General features: G+C 36.9%; 1 protein-coding gene across 2 annotated transcripts; it reads left to right on the top strand.

Moving 5' to 3' along the window:
• Positions 1-6,079: 6,079 nt before the first annotated feature.
• Positions 6,080-22,670, top strand: LOC129265032 (disks large-associated protein 5-like). Of its 2 annotated transcripts, none has more exons than XM_064099122.1 (14): positions 6,080-6,215; positions 8,177-8,416; positions 8,995-9,164; positions 9,584-9,670; positions 10,439-10,516; positions 11,025-11,394; positions 11,831-12,212; positions 12,649-12,765; positions 13,604-13,746; positions 16,016-16,176; positions 16,665-16,763; positions 17,161-17,374; positions 18,906-19,225; positions 19,713-22,670. In XM_064099122.1, exons 2-14 carry the CDS (start codon positions 8,191-8,193, stop codon positions 19,815-19,817), a joined length of 2,472 nt encoding a protein of 823 aa, XP_063955192.1. In that variant the 5' UTR covers positions 6,080-6,215; positions 8,177-8,190; the 3' UTR covers positions 19,818-22,670. The 2 variants fall into 2 exon arrangements, with proteins under 2 accessions (XP_063955192.1, XP_063955196.1); XM_064099126.1 differs by having other exon boundaries at positions 6,110-6,233.
• Positions 22,671-24,289: the final 1,619 nt, after the last annotated feature.

The raw sequence follows: 24,289 nt of genomic DNA, 5'->3' as shown, positions 1-24,289 counted from the left end.
CACAACTGCATTGAATTTATGTGTTGTGTTAAAGCTATATAAATATACACGCAATTTGATTAAAATAAGTGGCCATCTGTAAGGTTTAAAATGGCTTTGATATCAAGAGGTTTCGGGGCTCTGCCCTGGACCCCACCCATAAAGCACTGTTATATGGATGAGTTTGGACCATGGCCCCCAAAAGTTCTACAACCAAACAAAAAAAAATGAGGAAAGAAAGGAAAGTATTATATTTTTCTGAATATCACGTTAAAATCTATCTTCATGTTAGATTCTCATGAAAAGGTGATTTTTTTATCTCGCTCGCTTCGCTCGCTTCGCTCGCTCGGGACCTATATTAAGCTACTTCCTGCCAAAAGCGCCATACTCGGCCCCCTCAAGCATATAGAGCTTAATTCAATTTATTTTATTTCATTTTCAACAGAACAAAGTAATGTGGTCAAAATAGTTACAGTGAACTTATACAGACAAAATAAATTCAGGCATGTACAGTATATGATATTTATCTATAAGTAAAAAGCAAAACAAAACAGAGTATTATGTATAAGCAAAATATCATAACCATTTTAAAATAAAATTCTGAGAAAATGGAGGGATCCACTAAAAAGCAGTATTGTGTGGACTCCTCTAAATAATTATTTTAGAATTGCTTACGAAGACAGACACGAAGATGACAAAACAGGGAACAGCAAAACAAAAAAACAAAGAACAAGGAACAAGAAAACATGGAAGCACACACAAGGGAAATGAAAATAAAAAGGGAAAAGAGAAAAGAGATAAAGAAAGATAATAGAGCAGGACTTCAACGCGCGGATAATAACAAAAAAATAAAAATAAAGTTAAGGAGGCATGAAATTGTGAATTTAATGATATGATTATTCAAAATTGAGGAAATGATGACCTGTATGATTTCAGAAAATTATATTTAAGTTTCATTTTAAAAGAACAGAGGGATGGGCTTTTAATGATATCTTCACTAAGGGAGTTCCAGAATCTCGGGCCATCGTATATAAATGTTTTTTTTTTAGCTAACAGTGTTCTTAAAAGAGGTAAATGGAACTCATTAGACTGTCTCGTAGGGTAATGATGAAATGAACGATTTTGAGGGAACATTGAATCAAATACGTGAGGAAGTGAATTGTTATTATATTTATACATAAATTGGCCTAAGTGAAACAGATATAGATCATTTATTTTTAGCAGCTTGTTTTCAGCAAACAATGGGTCTGTGTGTGAAAGAAATGAAGAATGGTTAATTATAAGGAGAGATTTCTTTTGTAATAAAAGAAGTCTGTTTAATATAACTTGGTGGGTATTGCCCCAAACAAGAATGCCGTAGTTCAAATATGGTAAGATTAAAGAAGAATAAAGCATTAATAAGGTTCGTGGAGGAAAATGAAATTTCAGTTTATTTATTATGCCGATGTTGCGTGAAATCGCTTTACAAATATTTTCAATGTGATATTTCCACGAAAGTTTGTTATCGACAGTTATGCCAAGGAACGTTATAAACGAAACAACTTCTAAAGGGGTATCATCAAACACAATGTTTGCGGGCAGTGTGTCTATGGAGTTACTAAATAACATGTATTCGGTTTTTTTTTAGATTAAGGGATAGTTTGTTAGCTCTTATCCACTGAGTAACCTTTTCTAGCTCAGAATTTACTATATTTAGTAGTGTGTTTGGATTTTTATGAGAATAGAAAAGATTAGAATCGTCGGCAAAAAATATGAACGAAAGAATATCGGATGATTTACAAAAATCATTAATGTAAATGATAAATAATAAAGGACCTAACAGACTACCCTGTGGGACTCCGCAATTTATATTTCGCATGTTGGATGTAAAGTCGTTTAATGTTACGTACTGACGTCTATTGGATAAGTAGCTCCTGAACCACTCCAAGGCCTTCCCACGCACCCCATATAGTGAGCGAGTTTATGTAATAATATATTGTGATTGATTGTGTCGAAGGCATTGGAGAAGTCCAGGAAGATACCAACCATGTGTGAAGAGTTGTCGAGAGCATGTGCCACTTTGTCAATGAAATTTAATAAGGCATGTTCAGTATTATGTTTTTTTCTAAAGCCAAACTGGTAATCGGAGAAAATATTGTGTGCTTTCAAAAAGTTAATAGTTCTACTGTAAACAACCTTTTCTAAAATTTTTGATATGGAGGACAATAAGGAAATATATAGGTCTGTAATTATTGACATTAAACTTATCACCTTTTTTGAAAAGAGGTATTACTCTGCCAATTTTCATGTTGTCGGGAACTTGACCATTTTGTAATGAAAAATATACACCAAAGGATTAACAATAGAGGAAATTACACCCTTCAAAATAAAATTGTTGATATCATCATAGCCAGGACTTTTTTTGTTATTCAAACTAGACACAATGTCGATAATTTCTTGTTCAACAACAGGCGTAAAGAATATAGAATTTGGATTAGGTATGCCCAGATAATCAGAAAAATGCTTGTTTGAAGGAAGGACTTCATGAGCTAAGTTTACCCCTATAGAGGAAAAACAGTTGTTAAAAATATTGGCAATAATTTCAGTCTTCAACAATTTCATCATTATCCCTTATTTTAGTTATGCTTGTTTTGTTATTTGATAAATTCATGGCTTGTTTTAAAATCTTCCATGTACCTTGCATATCGTTCTTATATAAATGTAATTGTTTCGTGAAGTATTTTTTCTTTGCTAGTCGTATTGTTTTAGTCAAAATATTTTTTGTATCTGGAATACTTAATTTTAGCTTGCTCAGTACCTTTTGTCTTAAATTTATAGTACAAATTATTTTTTCTGTTAATAGAACGTAAAATTGATTTGGAGATCCATGGAAGTCTTGGTGTTTTTTTGTACGCCGTTTCTTTGTCTTTTACTTTTGGAATGTAAGTATCTAATTTATTACAAAATATGTCAAGGAAGTTTTCAAATGATGCATTAACATCATTTGTATTGTAGACACGCGACCAGTCTGAAGATTCTAAAGAAGCGTCAAGGCTATGTTTTCATGAGTTGGTCTTCGCCTTGATGGCCGGTGTAGATTGTTCAGTGGGCGCCTAAGGGTGAAATGTGACATAATTGGAAAATGATCGGTTATGTCGGATATGACTACAGAAGAATCCGGCGAAGGCAGGGTGTTACAAAAAATATTGTCTATAAGTGTGGCGGAATGAGTCGCCATACGAGTGGGTTTCGATATCAAAGGCAGGAATGAGACCAAGTGGAAATTAGCCGAAATGGAAATTAGGCCTACTGCACACTAAACCAACTGAGTAATGGACCAAGTGAGAATTAGCCGAACTGGGCATTAGACCAATTGGCTATTAGACCTGGGGCCCGTTTCATAAAAGACTTACAACTGTTGTAACTTTGCCATTATGGCAACTACCATGGTAACAGGGCTCATCAGCCAATCAGAATCAAGGTTACCATGGTAGTTGCCATAATGGCAAAGTTACAACAGTTGCAAATCCTTTATGAAACGGGCCCCAAGTGGTCATTAGACCAATTGGCTATTAGACCAAGTGGTCATTGGACTAATTGGCTATTAGACCAAGTGGTCATCAGACCAAAAGAGAATTCCCAGAAGGAAAAACCAGTTCCACTGGACCAGTTAGACCAGTAGAATTTTAACTGGTAACTCTGGAAATTGGAACATCGGTTTACTGGTCTAACTGGTCATACTGGTCCAGTTAAAATTTTACTGGTCCAGTTAAAAATTAAACTGGTCTTGAATTACTGGAATTTTATACTGGTTTTGTTTCTGGTGCTTGTTACAGGTCTCACTGGTCTTCATACTGGTCTTCACAGCTGGTCTTTTACTGGTATTTTCTACTGGTCATTTGGTTTGTTATGTACCATGGTCAGTGAAATGTGATGGAAAAGATGGTTAGTAAATTAATCTTTCTGCTGTTATTTTTAATGTGATATATGAAATTACATATTTCCATTGTGAATTAGTTCACACACTTATTTGGAAAGTTTTTAAACAAAAATGAGTGCCATTGCAAGGATATTCCATTCTAAATCCTGATTTTTCTTTTTAAAATAGGAAATGAGGGAAACCACGTGATCAGCATCATCAGAATTACTGGTATTACTGGTCTTGACCAGTTCAATTTCGAATTACTTTAGACCAGTTGACTATATCAGAGGAATATATCTTGCTTTGATCTTTATCATAATTAAAGGAAATAATTATTTTAATGATAATGTTAATACTTGATAATTATGATAATATTAATAATAATAATTACAATATCGATAACAATGATAACAGTAATAAGAATGATAACAACAATGATCATAATAATCATAATAATAATAATTATGATAATTATAAGAAGAATGATGATAACAATGATAACGATAATAACTTTCTCTGAATTGCAAGATTCATTTTCCATAATTCGTCAAATGATCTGACTTGAAATAAAGTCATTATTTATTGGACCAGTAACACCAGTTTGATGAAAAACAATTTAACTGGTATTACTACTTTGCTTCAACTGGAATGCAATTGTTTGAACTGGTCTCCAGTTGATTTTTACTGGTCCAGTTAAAAATAAACTGGTCCAGTAAACATATACTGGAAACCAGTAAAAATCTACTGGAAACCATTTATTGGACCAGTAACACCAGTTTGATGAAAAACAATTTAACTGGTATTACTACTTTGCTTTAACTGGAATGCAATTGTTTGAACTGGTCTCCAGTTGATTTTTACTGGTCCAGTTAAAAATCAACTGGCCCAGTAAAAATATACTGGAAACCAGTAAAATTCTACTGGAAACCAGTAAAAATTCTTACTGGTCTTACTGGTTTTTTCCTTCTGGGTTGGACTAAGTGGGTTTAGCCCAAATAGCCCATATGATGATTAGACCAAGTGATGTTAGACTAACCGTCAGTAAACCTTGACAACATTAGTTATTTATTGCTGAAACTTATTTCATTATAATGGAGAAACATCATCATTAACACATCTATGAACAAATGAAACAATTATGATTTCATGTAATAAGATAAGAAAAAGGAAAGTGGGGATGTGACATCATCAGCCCACTTACATAGGCGGATCCAGGGGGGGGCCCGAGGCCCCCCCCCCCCTATTGACCGAGAAAAAAAAAGAAAAAGGGGGGAAGAAAGAAAAAAAAAAGGGAAAAGAGAGGAGAAAAAAAGAAGGGGAAACACAAGAAGAGGAAGACGAGTGAATAAGATGAGGGGAAGACTAGGAAAATAATATTTAAGATCTTTCATGTCACTATAAAAAAAAAATCGCTCGCGCTTCGTGCTCGCATTACCTGTTAGGTCATTTACATACCAATATGGAGCTTGAAATATCAAAATTTGAAGTCAACATAGAAAACATATTTCAGCTCGAAAATCGAAATTTCATTATTTTGTTAGATTTACAAATTGATTTTTAAAAAGTGCTCTGTAAAACTTTCTGTTTTATGGTCTGAATATTAAAATTTCGGCTCGCGATTTGCGCTCGCATTGATTGTTGAAAATATATCAACTCATGCATCTTATTCATAAATACAAGTGCTTTAAATGTCCAGTTTTCAGGCCATAATATTAACAGATTTCGCGCTCTCACATGCATTAGGCTGATTAGATTAATAAATAAGATATTAATTTAAGAATAAAATTGTCCCTTTTTCAGAATGAAATATCGACAAGTTTCATATCGCGCTTAGGAAGAGAAATAAGAAGATATAGTCATCATTTTCATATGATTTTCGCATGGTATCCACTCGTCGATGGAAGTGGCCCAAGGGGGATCTGGGTCTAGTCTACTTATTATTTTTTTTTCATAATTGTTGAGAGCTATGATCTGAAACCAAGATATTTACATAATTCAAGATTAGCTGATGATATAGGTGTGTATTTTTTTTTGTGAGATAATGTAAGTATGTAACAGCGGTATCATCAGCAAAGAGAAAAAAAACGAAATATAATCTAGTCTTTTGTAAATTTTTTGAGCTTTTTAATGAAACTGCATAAAAGTGTTAAAGCCCTCTATGTTCGGTGGGCAGATCTTATGGGCGGAGCTAAGCATCCCGATACAACCAATCAGATGTGAGATTGAAGCACATACATTTTGAATTGTCAAATTCGGTTTTGGAGCTTTGCCTTTTTAATCCAGACAGACGATCGAATAAATAAAAGAATTGTTTGATATCAAAGCGTGGTGACCGGTGAGTTTGCAGTAAGAGGTAGCTTGAATTATTTATCCTCTCAGAAAGAAATAGATGATGTAGAAGATGACTAAGATGGCTGTTTTTTACAATTATAATACTTCTGCGATGCGTCTGTGTGACTGTGACGCCTTTCTTTAGTCCCACATTGCACATTATTTTGTAGTGTTTTGTGTTGACGCCGGGGCATGTCTATCTACGCAGTGCGCACGTCGCACCTTTTTTTCAATTCAATTCAATAATGGTTTATTTATTAAAACATGCCTCGCAGCCAAAGGCTGAATAAAAACATATGTACAATTTACAATAACAGAATAATACTCAAAATCATGAAATGATATACATATAGGCCTAGCCTAGGCCTAAATTGAATAAATTGTTGATTCAATTTTCAAGTATTTTTGTAAATATAGGCCTAATTATAAAGATTAAAGTACGCAATTTATCATGTATATAAATTATAACCACCACAATGAGGCACATTGTACATGCAGCATGAATGAAAAGTATTAGAAAAGACAAAAAAGGGGAAGGATAAAGATTAAAGACGGCATAGCCATAGGGAGACAGAGAAAAGGTGAGTAAGGGGAAAGGGTAATTAAAAATAAAACTAAGGAGATATAGTCTTATATAGATTATAGATCTATCATCTAGATAGAAAGTACAGAGAGGATTGGGCCAGAAAGATTAAAGGGGAATCCAGCCTTGGCCATAAAATGTTGTATTGGGAAGGATAAAAATATCAACTTGTCTGATTTGTCTTTTTCTTAAAAAAACAAGTTTTTATTTGGGTTGGATTCCCCTTTAACATGTTTAAGAAAGTAGTGGCAAAGATTAAAAACAAAAAGTATGCATGTAGTTGCATTAGCTGTGTCATTTTCCCCTGCCACATTTTTTTTTCTTCTTTTCTTTTAATCCCAAGTACAAACCATAAACAGTACACAGTGCGCTTAGAAACACCAGTAGTAAGCGCCTAGGAAAGAAGACTGTTTGTCAGCCCAAGCAAGAAGATTTTCATTATTAATTGGGAGAACTTGTAATTCAAATCCTTTTTATTATGTGAAATGAATTATGTTATGGTACCTTTAAAAACATGAATCCTATTTTCAAGGGTTTATTGTGAGCAAGCAAAATGAGCAAGCAAAAATTTCCACTTTTTTAAATTAAAATATCAAATTTTGTGATAGATTTTGACATAATATTCAGAAAATAAATCATATTTCACTTTCTATCTTTCCTTTCCACTTTTTTTTTATTGGGGGGGGGGGGGGCACCCCGAGCCACCGCCCATCTGTATGCCACTGTTCAAAGGCACCATAAACTTTGTAGCACACAATGAAAGGATTAAAAAAAAAAAATGCTCTCCCATACCTTCGGTTGAAAATTTTTTGTTTTTGCTTAAAGAAGGAATATTCAAACCTAAAAGAGAACATATTAAAAAGAAACAACAACAGAACAATTCAAGCAAATAAACAGATTTGAAAATAAATTTTGACCGCAAAAGTCGAAAATTATGGCAAAGATAATGAAAAGGTTAAGAGGATGTCTGCTGATAAGCAAGAAGTCCGATCATCATATTTATCATTTTATGACATTTTTTTAACTAAAAAAAATCTGAAAATTTATAAAAACTCCTGCAAACGGCAGATTTTTCAGTTTACAGTGTCTACACCTTTTTTTTAAATACCATACAAAGTCATCTGATGATGACGAAATCTAGAAAAGTGTGTGCAATATTCTCACCTAAATGACCACATTTTTCATCCAAAATGCTTTTTATCGCTATTTCTTAACATCACATAATAAGGGGTCTGAAAAAGGTGGATGTTTCATGGTTTGTCCGTTGTTCATGGATTTTGGAAACATGTCCTACGGCAGACTTCATCTTCGCTATAGTTTTCTCAGTTATTACTTCTTTTTATTTTAAAAGTAATATTTTAATGAATCTCTTTTACATGTAGATCTAATTTGAACAATGGACAGAGCAGATTACTTCAAGAAGAGGGGCTCCACTGTGGATGCCAAGTTTGCCCGGCTCCACAGACGCTCGATTGACCAGAGGAATATCAGAGGGATGAGCTTCATGGATAATAGAGTAATGGGAAGCATGGAAGATTTGGCCTTCTCTCCAGTCAAGGAGGTTGATGGAGTAAAGACGGCCATGCCACCACCGGTCGCTGCTCCTCCAAAAGCCAAAAAAAGTAATCAAAGATTGTTTTGGATTCCTTATATCCTGTAGTGTAGAGTTGTTGAAGGTTTACATGCTCATGTACAGGCCATAAGGATTGATTTTTTTTTCAAGATTATATTCATGAATGAATGTTAAGTTGAGAAATACATGTATCTCATTTTTTTTTTTTGGGGGGGTCAGTGTTACTCAAACAAACACTTTCCATCTGTGTTTTTTTTATGAGGGAAATAGTTCTTTTGAAATTTGTTTCGATTTGTTTTTACTTCATGTTGAAATATATTTTGGGGAAAAATTGGTTCAATGTTTATTTCCTAAAACTATTTATTCTGATATTTGTTATTAATGGATGACTTCACACCAACAAAAAGTTGATTTGAATAAAAAGAGAAAAATCCAACAAGCATAACAATTTTGATGAAAGTTTTATCAAAATTGGATACAAAATAAGGAAGTTATGACATTTTAAGATTTTGCTTAATTTCACAAAACAGTACATAGTGGTTGGTATGCAAATGAGGGGATTGATAACATCCACTCACTATTTCTTTTGTTTTTCATGATATGAAATATGAAATATTTTACCTATAGGTAATGGAGTGCACAATAAATCATCTTCAGACCATTCAAAACACGCTCCAGCTCCTGTTGGAAAGACAGCCGTACCTCCCGCTGGGATGACTAGGAGAGAAAAACTGATGAAATGGAAAGAGGAAAAAGAGATGAAGAAAAAGCAGATGGCTAGTAAAGCCAAATCTCAGGTATGAATAAAATTCACAGAGAACTACGGTTTGACTGTCATTATCACACACCTGAATGATTTATTTTATTATTCAAAGTAGCAGAATTGAGCAAAAATCAGATTCTTTTAAGGTATGTGTGTAATTGCCCCAGAATAAGATTTTTTTTTTCTTTGTTTCAGTAATACTTTTCATTTTGAAAAGTTGGCACTTATGTTGCTATTATTTTTTAGAGTGGATGTGAATGTTTGGGGCTGGGGAGTTACGACCCTTTTGTCAAATTGATAAATTGTACACACATAATCAAGTAGAGTTGTCCATAATTATGATGTTAAAAAAATGTAATAAAATTGTGGATCTATTTTGTTCTCATTTCTCAGTATTTGGCAATTTAATTACTAGAATGCGAATGAATGAATCTGATTAATAATTTTTGAAAGGTATTTCGGGTGTCCAAGAATGTCGCCCACCAAGATGCTTCCACTCTGTACCCGTCATCTACCAAATCAAAGTCAAAGCCAGCAACAGTAAGTAGTAAAGCCCATTTTTAATTTTTGGTGAATCCCCCAAGTGCATATCACTGTTTGAATTCATTACTAGGTTGTATGAAAGTGTCTGCTTTAAAAGAGTATAATGTTGAGGAAAAAATGTGTTTCACATGATAGATTTTGTGATTTTGCATAGAAATTGTATCTCTCATCTAATTTAATTAGGTATTTGTGGTCCCAATAGATATTTGATATAGGGTAATTCATCTGTATGGTCATGATGTCAGGTCATCTGCAAGCAGCTCCCCCACATTTCATGGAATATATAAATTCTATAAATTCCATTTTTTAATGGAACATGAATGAAAATATATTATAAAATGGGTTATGAAATGTGTCATATGATATCCACTTCTTGAATAAAATCACTTTTTTTAATGACCTTCTTGGAAGGAGCTGCCCGTCTGCGACCTCACAAAAAAAAACGTGTAAGAAAAATAAAAACTCATAACTCTGTTAATCTTTGACATATTTTCACCAAACCTTCTCTTAAATTTTTCTGCTTTTATTTGAACCAACTCGTCAGGGTGAACTTTTAAGAATTAAAAAAAAATTGTACATGATCGTAAAACTCCACATTATCTATTACCACTGGCGTAAATCCAATTGGTGAACCTACTGTTCCGGGGGAGGAGGGATGATCTATTGTCTCACCCCCCCCCCCCACTTGAATAGTGTGACGTCACAGACTTATGCAAATATGTCTAGGACTTATTAAACTTGAGATCTAATTGTCTTCCACTGTAGAAACCTATCAGCAAACCTTCACCGGTTCCTCAAAGGACTACAAGGTCATCAACAAGGAGTGCACCTGTCAAGAAACCTGTAAGTAATGAATACTTTTTTATGATAAGTAATTAATACCTAGCAGTTCTAACTTAGTACCAATTATGATATTTTCTGACTTTTTTTTTCATTTTGATGAGGTTTCTGTTTTAACCAACAGGAACGGATATTGGCAATGTATAATTTCTTTGAGACTTACCATTTCACTGAATCAATGATGACAACTTCATATGTTCATGGAAAGATCACCATTTGTACAAATAAATGCAAAAGTTAAAGCACAGGTCTGGTTTTTGTAAGACAAAAAATAATTTATGCATTTTTTTTCTGAGTAATGGTTTCTTGAGATCACCACCTACCACTATACTTTAAAGATTGATCTAAAAGACTCTTTAAATTTAAATATCCTCCACATCAGACACACTCATATAATTGAGTACTAAATTGGACTAGTGACATGTACTATTGGGAGGATCTGACCCAACTTGAAATAATTCTTTAACCACTTTGCCGACCCCTGCTCAATCTTCCTTCAAATGTTATTCAGGATCCTGCTCCATCTACCAGAAGTAGGAGAGGGCCTCCCCCTCCAACGACCAAAGCCCCAGCCCCATCCAAGATGCCAGGCACAAGATCAGTCACTTCTGAGCGTGCCCCATCCACCAGGCACTCCACTCGTTTGGCGTCTAAACCAGCCCCTCCCCAGAACGGTCGCTCCACCAGAGGGACTAAGGTGCAGGAGAAGACTGCTCCAGTTGGCAAGAAAACTGCTCCAGCAGCAAAGAAAGCAACTCCAGCGGCCAAGAGAGCAGCTCCAGTGGTCGAGAAAGTGGCTCCACTGAAGGAGGAGGAGGAGAAGGAGAATACAATTGTTGAGGACACTGCTGCAGAGGTTGATGTAGAACCCGCACAGATAGGTGAGTTCCTTGAGGGAAGCCAACACCAAATACCATTGGCGCAAACAAATTCGATAAGAAATGGAGATTCAGGATTGCAATTTTTAAAATTGCTTTTAAGTTTTATCGAAATTAGTGAGGCATATTTGACAATTTTACTATCCTACCTTGATTTCTGTAGGGGGGGGGGGGTAATTCAGCTTTATACTTTTCGGATTTTCCACTAGTTGTCCTTATTGGGGTTGACTTGGCCTTTTAAAGATGATGGCATTTGGCCCTCTCTTCATATGTCACACAGTTGATCCTTTTTATCCCCTTCCTTGTTTTACTTTATCTAATATTTGGCTTATTTGCAAGTATGCAGGATGGGGAACTCTTCTACTGATGTACAATAATTATCTGCCATTACCGAGTGTAATCTTTACCTCGTCATCAAATCAATCCATTTATCTTTCAGATGAAGCCACCTTTACAGTGACCAAGAGCGGGCCATCCCTGCTCACTGACACATTTGGTAAACCAGGTGGATTCACTTTCCGTATGGATGTACCAGAACTCCCCTTCACGCCGATCAGCCCTGCCAGTGCGTCCATTTTCCTCTTTCCTTCTGTGAAGTCGAACACGAAGCTCACCCCATCTCAGCGCAGATGCTCAACACCTTACTCACTGAGGCCGCTGAGAAAACTAGAACAGACGCCAGGACGAGAGCTTATTCCTCCTCAACCTAACATCACAGAGGAGGAAGATGTTGCCATGGAAATAAAGTCATGTGACCCTGTAAACCTTGAAGAAAGCAAGAGACCAGCGACAGAAACGCAAGCGATTGAGGAAAACAAGAGGTAGGACAATTTCAGGATATAATCTTTATATATTATTCATAAAATATCTATTATTTACAAGAGCCCTTTTTAGAGAAAAATCAAAACATCACTGTTTGTGCCTCAATTGTAAAACATGGCTTGACTTCACCCGAAATATTTGAAATTCTCATTACTGCAACTTTATATTATTCAATGGAGAGCTTCTTTATTGTCATGAGTTATCCCCAGATATTATAAGATACAAAAGAAATAGTGAGTGAATGACTCCATCAACTCTAATTGTATTGTAACGCTTGTCAATGTGAAAAACTCACGCCACAACATTTAATGACTTCTTATCTTAAATGTATTTTTTCTCCCTTTTTATTTTTACCGTTCTGCAATGTATTCCTTTTGTATATGACACCATATTTTTTTAATTGCATCTTCATCAATTTTTTGTTTGTGCATTCAGGATACCACTGCCTCAGGAAGAGATTGCCATGGAAACGGGAGACTCAGTAAAAGTTGAAACTGTTGACCGAGAGGAGATCATGTCTGTAGAGCCTATGTCAATAGCACCAGAAGAGAGGTGAAAATTTATTTGATATTGGAAGAACAGTGTCCTTTTGTTAATAGCCCTTTTGAAATTTTAGCTGCCAAACAGTCTGTTAACCAACATTTTATACTGTAAGCTAAACTCCAGTGATATCTGTGCTGAATCCCAGATATGAAAACCGAGTCAAGCTATTTCAAAATACAGGAAATTAAACACGCAACCTAAAGCCAGTTTGCAGTTAGCTCATGATCAAGTTTTCTCAAATGACCTTTCCCATTTGTCCTTAGGATGAGAACTAACACTTTCAAATGAAGGTGTTGGGTAAGGTTTTCCTACAAAGCATCCTTTGATATTCATATTCTAAGAAAGAAAGAGATGGCATAGACCAGACTAGAATAGCATGTCGGTCATCAGAACTAAAATAGTATGTCAGTGATCAACTTTCCAAATCGTTTGTTGTATTGTCCACTTTTGGCAGATTGACTGTCGTTTTAGCTACTGTCAGATACCAATGATTATGCTACTCTTCAGTGAATGTGATTAAAAGAATATTTTAAAAGGAATACAATCAACTCTAAATAAGTCCACCTTCTTTAAGTTGAATAGTTACCTAATTCAAAGCAAGTTTTTGGTCTAGATTATATAAGACGTGTTACCTATCCGAAGTAAAATTTCCTGTCTCAAGAGAATTGACTAAGAAAGAGTTACATCTACATATGGATTCATCAAATCACAAATGCTTTAATATGTCAATGAATATGAAAACCACCTTGATGTTTTATCTTGAATGATCTCGTACTGCTCAGGCAGAGAATGCAATTGTGGATAGGTCTATTGTAAACTTAATTTCATCTTTACGTACAATTGCCAGTAAACCTGAGAATACAGCTACCTCACCCTCTGAGAAAGATGTACCCTACTTCAAGAGTTTGGTATCATTCGAGACCACAAGACTTCTTGACCGGTGCAGCGTCTGGGAGAACATCTTGTCTGATAGTGACTTATCAGAAGAAGGTAAATCTTCAAATCAAACTATAGGTTGCTTTGTCAGTTAGGTGGACTCCAGGGGCCCGTCTTACAAAGAGTTACGATTGATCCGATCAATCGCAACTATGGAAAGCCACAACGTCAACATCTAAAATGCATGTTTGTCCAAAATATTTTCTATAAATTAGGTATGTCGCAATCCCCGCATCGCGGCAGCGAAATTTCTGTCACTGTCTGTGCGTGCATATGGGTGCGAGATGGACGGGGAATCCCCTGAAAATGGAGCTTTCTCAGTGGTTAAATGTACTTCTAAAGGCCACCGCACACCTTACGACCCGACTGGTCGGCGACTGGCTTGCGACTGAGTGAGGGGAGATGTGACGTCACGGCTCTTGTCAGCTTGCGCGTCGCAGACCGGTCAGACACAAGTCGCAAGGAAAATCGGAAGGATTTGACATGTCGAATCCTTATGACTGGATCGCAAGCTCAATCCAACTTCCAGCCAATCAGACAGTAGAGTTGCACGACGGGTATATGATAAACAACGCGCATACGCAGTAGTAAGCGCACTTTCTCAGTTGCTATGCCAAAAAGCAAAAAGCGCATGCGTGAGTCGCAGATCGGATCGCAAGGTGTGCGGTGTCGAGGCTTATGACTACCTTGCGATTCATTTCCCCTCACTCAGTCGCAAGCCAGTCGCCGACCAGTCGGGTCGTAAGGTGTGCGGTGGCCTTAATACATCGGATACTAGTTTTTAGAATGTTGAAAACTTCCTCTTCAATTTGGTATCTGATTTATATTGAGACAATTTATGCTTGCGATAAGTCGACGAAGACAAAGTGAAGTGAAAGTTCAGCCCGTTCAAATTCCATGACCGGGGTATTGGACCGAGATAAAAGGTATATAGGATGATTATTTATCTTTTAATTAGTGCTCATGTGAAATCTTATCGAAATTTGACGATTCCAACTATCATTTTTTGAAGCGACATTGGTGCATGTCATGGATCGGCAGTAACTCTTGTACGGTCACTACGTCTACGCTGTACCCGAATGCTACGTACTAATACATGAACTTGCACTATGCTGTGAGTGGCGATCGAACGATCTTATGTCATTAATTATGTATCAACAGTCTTTCCCAAAATAATCTATCAAGACAGACAAATGTATTTGGTAGCAGATATTTCACTCTACTAATGGTAAAAATTTCAGATGGATTTCTTTATCCTGAAGAAAGTTATGACCATTTTCATTCTTCAATAGCGTGTTCTCGATCACAGTTTTTGGTTGTCTACATAGGAAATGAATGCAGTGTCAATATGCAAATTTTTGCCTATAAATTAGCATAACTTCCTTAATCTAAAACATATAGGGATGAGTAAGGTATCAAATTAAAGGTTTTTGCAAGCTCTATTCAATGAGATCAGTTTCATGATGTTTCCATGATTTTAATTTTTTTTGTAACATACCTATATAAATTATGTATATTCATACATTCACAGTTTTCTTGACCATTCCGTTTGCTTCTCTCTGTTTTCAAAGGACATTAGCAAATTTCCTAAAGAAAAATTATGACATTGATGGATTTCCATATACTTGAATTTTGATCGGATCAATCGTAATTCTTTGTAAGACGGGGCCCAGGGCAGCACATCCAGAGGGGGGTTGACATTGCAAGAAAAATAAAACAATAGGCAGGAAAACTGAAAACAGAGGAGATATGATACTGTCCTCTGGAGAGGGTTTCACAAAAGGATCTGTCAGTTATTAACAGTGAGGCACCTGTGACTTTCAGCCAATCAAAATCAATGAAATTTGTCAGATCAGGGCCCCATTTTACAAAGAGTTACGATTGATCCGATCAAGCTCAAGTATATGGAAATCCATCAATATCATAATTTTTTCTTTTTTAAGGAAATTTGCCCAATGTCCTTTGAAAACAGAGAGAAGCAAACTGAATGGTCAAGAAAACAGTGAATGTCTGAATATATGTAATTTCTAGAAAATATTTTGGACAAACATGCATTTTAGATGTTGACGTTGCTGGCTTTCCGTAGTTGCGATTGATCGGATCAATCATAACTCTTTGTAAGACGGGCCCTGACAACTTGTAAAGACAACAAATGTTGATGAAGACACTCTGCTGGTGATTGTATGAATACATAGCCTCTTGTCTGGAGTTAATTGTTCCATTTTCTGAAGGGATGTAGTAGGATGCAAATGCCTATGCTATTTTGAAATAACCTCTAGTTATATTGACATTTCTTCATTTTGTCTCTTGTATCTCTGTTCAGTGTGTGGTGAGGTCCGCAGTGCCATCGGCAAGGCAAAACTGCTGATTGACCAGCGCTTCAAACAGTTCCTAGGACTTGTCAAGAACTGTGAATTTGGACTTGGTGAGAAGGTCACCCATTGCTCTGACCTAGAAGGATTCTGGGAAATGATTTACTTCCAGGTCAGTAACATTCCCAAAGGGGAATCCAATCCTTTTATTGGAATGGGATGAATGAAAGGAGTCAAATAAAATATCTACAAGGGGGAACAACCAAAAATTCCATCAGATTCGCCACTAGGCTAGGGGTTTTCATGATTCTTTCTTCTTGAACATCATAGGGACTTGACTAACCTCCCTTTTTCAATTGTAAATAGCCCTTCCCTGGATAGATTTAAATCAAAAGTAAAACAGTTCCAATTAGTCATTCCACACAGTGGATAAGAAATTATGGCTGTTTAAGCCTAAAACGGATGGGAGTTGAATCAACAACTCACCAGGACACACTAAAAGTGGACAATTTCAAAGATGTGTTTAAAAAGACAAATATGAAATGCATGGGGTCAGAACCTGGGACAGATATAATAAAAATGTTAGAAATGGACGTTTAGACTGAGTTCAGTTGGATCAAAGACAAATGATTGTTTAAATGATGATTTTCTTTTCTTTAGGTGGAGGATGTGGATGCATTATTCAAAGAACTTGAGAAATTAAAAGAAAATAATTGGAAGAGAGAGGAGAAAAAGGTGGCCAAACCAAAGGTGATTAAGGTAAGAGATATCACTTTTGGCTTCTAAAAAAACACAGCACATGGAATATGCATGTTCTTCCCCCGTGGTATTCTGAAAATTGCAATTTTTTCCTAATATATTTTGTCTTATCTCGGTAAGATAATAAGCTCACTAATTATCTTAGAATTGTAAAAGTTATGTTATCTTTGTAAACTGTACTACCAATATATTATCTCTGACACAACTATTCCTCTATTATCAACAAATTATTAAATGTTTTGAATGATTAGATCAACCAATGGAAGTACATCTTCATGTAGCTGGTACCCCTTGGCATGGTATCTTTAAAACTGTATCCCTCAAATGAAATCATAAATGGCCAATTATTTCTGAAGGAGTATACCCCATCCATTTTCCTTCATCACCATGTTTACAGAAGAAGAAGCCAGTCAGCAAGAAGCCAGCAGGAGGTGATGCTGCCGCCAAGCGTATCGCTGCCAGGGAGAGACTACTAGCCGCCAAAGCAGCCATGCAGGCCAAAGCGACACGAAAGGCAGAGTCAGAGAAGATTGTCTTCCAAGGGGGATTCTTCAAAGTTGAGAGTCCGGCCAGAAAAGCCACGCCCGTCAAGACCAAGGAGCTGCGTGAAGGTATGTAGTTGATGGCCACCCTTTATCTTACTTCGTTACTTCTATTTCATGTGATATCTGGGGGTGTTCAACAAAGCTTTGAAGTGTCACTTCGAGTCGCACTTAAATTTCAGTAGCATGCGGTATGTAATAGATCACTGCGTTGGTCAGATCAGAGATGCCAACCCTCCCGATTTCATCGGGAGGCTCCCGAAAATTCATCCCAACTCCCGCCCTTACGATTACCATCCTTATCCTCCCGAAATTACGATTTTTTTTGCATTGATCAAATTGGATTGGAAGTACATGTATCGTCTGCTAACTTTAGCATGTAGTAACTCCATTACGTTCGCTGCTACTAAATTCTGTGTGAAAGGCAGACAAATAAGGAGCAGCGAAAAGCTGGTGCATGTGATGTGCCCAACGGGAATCCACTGTGCACCAGGCCGGTAGGCCCGGCTAGCTTCGCGAGGCGTGTGCGCTCGCTGCCGCTGGATTTGTCGAGTCGTGCGGTGGAATATCGGTGTGTGATTTCGGAGTATTGATGGGTTGATATTGACACGAAATGGCGGAAAATCAACAAAAGAAGACCAAGAAATTGTCTCAGAAGTATAAGACTGAATACAGTCTCCAGTACCCATGTATTCGGAAGTCGGAAAGAGGAATTTACCATGCATTTTGCACAATTTGCAGCGTGGACGTTTCAGTTGAGCACGGAGGTCGTGATGATATTCGGAAGCACGTAGGGAGCAAACGGCATACGGACATTGCGAAGACGAGATCTTCGAGCTCCACTAGTACCCTGTTGACTTATTTCACCAAGCAAGGGACCAGCGAGGAGGAAGACGTTACCCGCGCTTTAATAATAATAAAGAGGATAATTCCTCATTATTATTGTTGAACAGGTACTTTTCTTCTAAAAACTACTGTCCCCTCATTTCTTTACATGTAAAACAAGTGGGACCAATGTTTTTTTTTAAACATGTGAAAAGCCCCAAAATAAGGGTTAGATTGCACCAGAGAGCATCTAGAAACCCAGAGCTTCCACGGCCCTAAGGTGGGCCCTGCACCCCGGTCGCAAGGGTCGAGCGCTCCGCGCTCGAGATGTGCGCTACGCGCACATAATTTGGTGTCGGTTGCAAATCCTCCCTAATTCTGATTTCCAAAAGTTGGCATCTCTGGTCAGATCATAGGCACAGGACGCGCACTACCCTTTATCAATAAATCAGATTATGTGTTAAATAACTTCTGTTCATTGGCATTTAAGCATGACTCTGAGTCACACTTACCATAACTCATTGTAAAACACTACCCATAAGTAGTTGATACCAGCAGACTTACATTTACTGCTTGTAATATGTTAGTGAAGTTAAGCGGCCAAGATCAAAGGTTGGGGGGCATAATGCCCCCCAGGCTAGGCAAGACTAAAAATTAAAGAAACTATGGGATATGTAACTACTCTTCACCATCAAAGGTGTAGTAAGCTGGTCCTTATAAACTAGCTTTGTATATCGATACAACCATTTCTTTTATCAATTTATGACCATTCCAGATGGATTAAGCCGTCAAGCTCTTCAGACCATGACCAACATCATGGCTAGTCCAGCACTAGCCACACGCAGTCCAGCCTTGTTAAAGAAGACCGGTGCAATGGCCAGCCCAGCACACATCACACGCAGTCCAGCCTTGTTGAAGAGGTCCAGTGCAATGGCCAGTCCTGCATCCACGATGTGTAGTCCAGCCCTAAGGAAGATGACCATCATGTCCAGTCCGGGATCCAATCATTGTAGTCCAGCTCTTCAGAAGAGGGCCAATATGATGGATGCTCCCGTAACCAACCTGTGCAGTCCACTCAGGAGAAGGACAAGAAAGGTAAGACCAAAGATGCGAGTCTTCAGGCTTCTACCTGATTCATTGCAGGCTCTGGCACCTTATACCATTTCTGGCCGTTTCAGGCATTATATTCCACATACAGGGATCTAATATTTTCTTTTGAAGTGCACTGGGAGTTTACCTCTTTTCTTTGAAATAAAGTATTCTGTGTCATAATCTTCAAACAAGCTCTAAATTAATTGGTGTTAAGGGTTTTATTACTTGATTTACATCAAGGAATATAATATTTCAAAGCTGAAAAAATAAAAATTTGTCACCCTGAATACTAAATGTTTCTTCGAAATGAGAAACAGTAAAAGTAGAATATTGTTGCTGGATACTCAGAAGCTTATCCAATATGAGATTTGCCACTGGGCAAGACTGAAACTCAAGTGATATTTTGCCCTGAGTTTGTGGGTTTCTCTTTCTGGAAGTTGCTATTAAATGAAATCCTAATTCAATTATTCTTGACTTTCATTGTAAACAGAGTTCGTTGGGGCTTGGATTGGGTCAGGCGCCATCCCTCTTCACACCAGAGAAAGATAGCCCATTGAAAGAAGCTGTAGTCCAGGACCTCATATCGTGGGACTAAAACTTGTTCGCTCAGCTGTTGTCACATCACTTCACTCATGATCATTGCAACCATTTTGAGGATATTTCTCTCAGTACGAATGCTCACTTATGAAAACGAAGATGCTATTCGATGTCAGCAGTGAAAGACGTTTTGAGTAAGAGGATCATTGTGAATGCTGGATGGCAGCACAACTGATGACATTAACATGCGTTTGTCATGTGACTAACATGATCATGTGACCAGTATTAAAGAAGGACAGCCATTGCTGAAACTCATAACTGGAATCTATGTGGTGAAGGCGATATTGCATGTAAACTTTTTTAATTGATGAAACATTTATAGCCAGCGACTAATTGACATTGATCTACCTTGTCATACACAGACTACCTCCGTCATGAGACCGTCTTATAATATCCCAGGAAATTCTAGATTTAGCAAAGATGGCAGAACTGGTCAGATTCTCAATGACGCGTATTGGAATTACACTACATGAAAATGAATATCATTCGGTCGATTACATGGACAAAGATCTGAATTACCATATCTTGTCATTGGTGGGAGATAATACTTATGCTATATTGTTACTTAGTCAAATATTTGGTCTAACTCACATTTCTTTTAACACCACAGTGGCTAAGATTGCACCAAATTGATAGAATATCAACTGGTTTTAGTTAAGCCTATTGTTCTACATATTTTTTCTATTCACCAATTGGCTCAATTGTCATTTGTCTCCTACCCACTTTTTGAGCCACAGACTAATTGTTGCTAGATCTAATAGGTAGCAGACATGAAAGGATCCTAAATCAATATTTATTTTACTCCACAACTATTTACTCTATGTTTATTATGAATTCAGATATACACTAAGTAATACTTGCATTTCTTTAAAAAAGATGATCTGAATTTCATCCAGTCGCTCAATGTGGTACATGTATGTAATATAAAAGAGGGTAATTATGGGCTTCATTTTGTAACTATACTCATTGTTTTAAGACCTCTGTTATACCAGATTTCCTAAGTAGTCTCTGGGCGCCCCGACCAGCCTCAGGCAGGTTTCTAATTCGGTGTAAACGCACAAACCTACCCGAGACCCCTTCTGAGCAAACCTATCTTGGACCAACTCGCGATGTGTTCCGAGACCGGTCTCGGTGTGCCCCAAGACTGCTTTGGATTCGGTGTAAACGCAAACCTGCCCGAGACTGGTCTGAGACAGGTTCGCTTGATGCACTACACGTGGAACGATTATCCAAACAACAAACACAGCGCGGGCTTGGCGCCATGCCAAACCTATCTCGGACAGCTTTGGTAATTCGGTGTAAACGCATAGAAAGCTGCCTCGGGGCGCCCCAAGACTCGTTACGATTATGGTGTAATATGGGGTCAAAAATTTAGGTCAACTTTTTGGACATCAGTCTCGGGACGCCCCGAGACTGGTCCCGGGTAGGAATTACGGTGTAACAAGGGTCTTAGTTGTCATTGAATATTTCAGTACTACAGTATTAGAGGTAATTAGTCCCACTTGGTCCCATCCCAAAATCTGAGGAAATATGCCTGCGACTGTAGCCATGTTCAGATTCACCAACTTATCCGACGAGTTTCCACAACATTCAAAACGGTAATAGAATTGTATTGAAACAGACAAATAATTATTACCAAACATTTGAGATGAATTTCTGCTGGGTTGATCTTATATAGGAGCCATGTGGTCGCTAGCATTGGTGAATCAAAGAGAAATTCACTGACAACATTTACAAAGGCTATTTGCAAAAGCTGAAGGCTAGTGCAAACTGGTTAATGCAAGTGAATGATTTGCAAAGAAATTTGAAACATATTCAACATTCAATTTCTTTGTGACAAGAAAAACTGTTGGAATAGTGAAAACTGTCAAAATACTTTCATGCAATCTGTTACAAACATTTTGAAACCTTTTATAACACTTGGCGAGAATACCAATTGGACCATTTACCAGTTTGGTGACTGGTCCATTTTTCACTTCGCCCCTATCCACTACCTTCTAACCCATAGACAATGCTAAGAGTCTTGCCCCCTGACCATTTTGCATTATAAAATATGTATCATGGAAAGCCTTCTCTGGGGCCTTTTGTGCAACTTTTGAAACCAAAATTACCATGCCCATGTATGCAGTTCTGAAATTACAGAACATTTGTAAATGTGTGTGTCAGACCCAAAATTGCTCCAAAAATTTGATTTTTTAAACAAATCCAATCATAACATTTTACTTTTGATGATTAAAGTCATCTCATTGAAATGGCTTGCCTAATTTTATATTGTTAAGTATCCAGAAAGTATTGCCAACAAATTCCATCGGATATTCAATAAACACAAAAATGTTGAAAAACTCAGAAATACATGAATTAACAACAATAAAGTGTAGAGCCAAGTTCTAATTCCATGCATAGAGTAACATAATTTTTTACTTTGCATCATTTAGGAACAATTTATTAGACTACGTTGTTGCTGAAGTGCATGCTTATTTTCGCTGCACTCAGTGGCCGAGATCTGAGGACCGTGGACCCCGCCCCGGATGTGTACAGGTAATTTTGAAAATGCCCAGGCAATATAGAGTTAAACTGAACTTCAAAATATCTAGACGATCTGGATATTAGCCCAGCTGGTATTAGACAGAGAGTTCATAGCATCCCAGCTGCAAGACTCATCTGATAAACGTTTGATGGAGATAAAACCTACTTTGGGTATTCCTGTACATTTTAATAACTGATACCTGATATTTCTTCTTAACGTGCACAAATTTATATCATTCTCTTTTGTATCTTATTAATTTTAGAAAGTATGTAAATGATCTGTGACTATGAAACACCCAAATATGTAAATAAAAAAATGATTTAACACTAAAGAAGCCATATCGAGTGATTTGTTTTGTGATTTTTCTGTATTCAAATGGAATAGTCTACTACATCATGGTCTAGTGGTTCTGACCTTTCAAACAGAGGGTCGTGGGTTCGAATCTTAGCTATGGCGTGTTTTCGTTCAGCAAGAAAATTATCCACACTGCTGCACTCGACCCAGGTGAGGTGAATAAGTACCCGGCAGGATTAATTCCTTGCATGCACTGAGTGCCGGTGATGGTAGCTCGAGCTGAAGCCGGGGTAATAATGGCAAGAACTTTATATCCTCGGGCAAAAAGCGCTATATAAATCCAGCTATTATTGTATCACCGAACAGAGTTCAAAATCGAAACTGTAAAGTGATACAACCACTGACAACTGGCAATTTCCAATCAAAACTACTAAACTGCCCTTAAAGGGATGGTCCGGGCTGAAAATATTTATATCTTAATACATAGAGTAGAATTCACTGAGCAAAATGCCGAAAATTTTATCAAAATCGGATAACAAATAATAAAGTTATTGAAGTTTAAAGTTTAGCAATATTTGGTGAAAACAGTCGTCATGAATATTCATTAGGTGGGCTGATGATGTCACATCTCCACTTTCCGTTTTCTTATGTTATTACATAAAATCATAATTTTTTCATTATTTCATACTTGTGTGAATAACATGTCTCCCTTATAATGAAATAAGTTGCAGCAATAAATATCTAATGCACTAAATCAGTTGTCATTCCAATTTTTCTACTTCTTGGAGGAAAAAATTTGAATAAACCTCATTTCATATAATAAAATACAAAAGAACAAGTGGAGATGTGACATCATCAGCCCACCTAATGAATATTCATGACGACTGTTTTCCCCAAATATTGCTAAACTTTAAAATTCAATAACTTTGTTATTTGTTATCCGATTTTGATGAAATTTTGGGCATTTTTCTCAGTGAATTCTACTCTATTTATTAAGCTATAAATACTTTCAGCCCGGACCATCCCTTTAACCACAAAAGACTGGGCTACTTCAGAGGTATTGAGGATGTAGGGGGGTGGCCAGGTCATGCTCCCCAATATTTGTCATGCACATTCTTTACACATAATATGCCTGTTTAAAGTAAATTTTCAAATAGTGTGTTGCATTGCGATACCCACATGTCACGGCTTTGTTCACAAAAATTAAGGGAGACTTCAAAGAAAAGGTTATGAAATATTGCCACTATCTATTTGTGTTAGAGCAAATGGTGCAATTTACAGTATGTTAAGGAATAGTTACACCTGGCATACAAGTACTGAAAAGATTTTAGTTGTTCTCATTCATTTTGCCATTAAAATGCCTATAAAATGGTTTGAATGCCACAAAAATCATCATGCTTTATAAACTATATATTTATCATAAGTAGAGTTAAGTCAATATACTAGTTACGGTTCAGTAATGTTTTTAGATTTTATGCATTCCTTTCAAACAATGTTCTTGACCACCTGTAAGCCTGCCAGACATAGCAACAAGTATTGTATGCAAATTTGATCCCAAAAAGTGAGGCCCATTTATAATATGCAAGTTAGTGGCATAGCTCATTGCTATGTGATGTGAAGAAAAGCGCATAAATTTGAATACTTTACCC

This window comes from Lytechinus pictus, chromosome 1 (assembly GCF_037042905.1).
Source record: "Lytechinus pictus isolate F3 Inbred chromosome 1, Lp3.0, whole genome shotgun sequence".
NCBI classification, from domain to species: Eukaryota; Metazoa; Echinodermata; class Echinoidea; order Temnopleuroida; family Toxopneustidae; genus Lytechinus; species Lytechinus pictus.
This window is presented reverse-complemented; position numbering and strand designations above follow the sequence as displayed.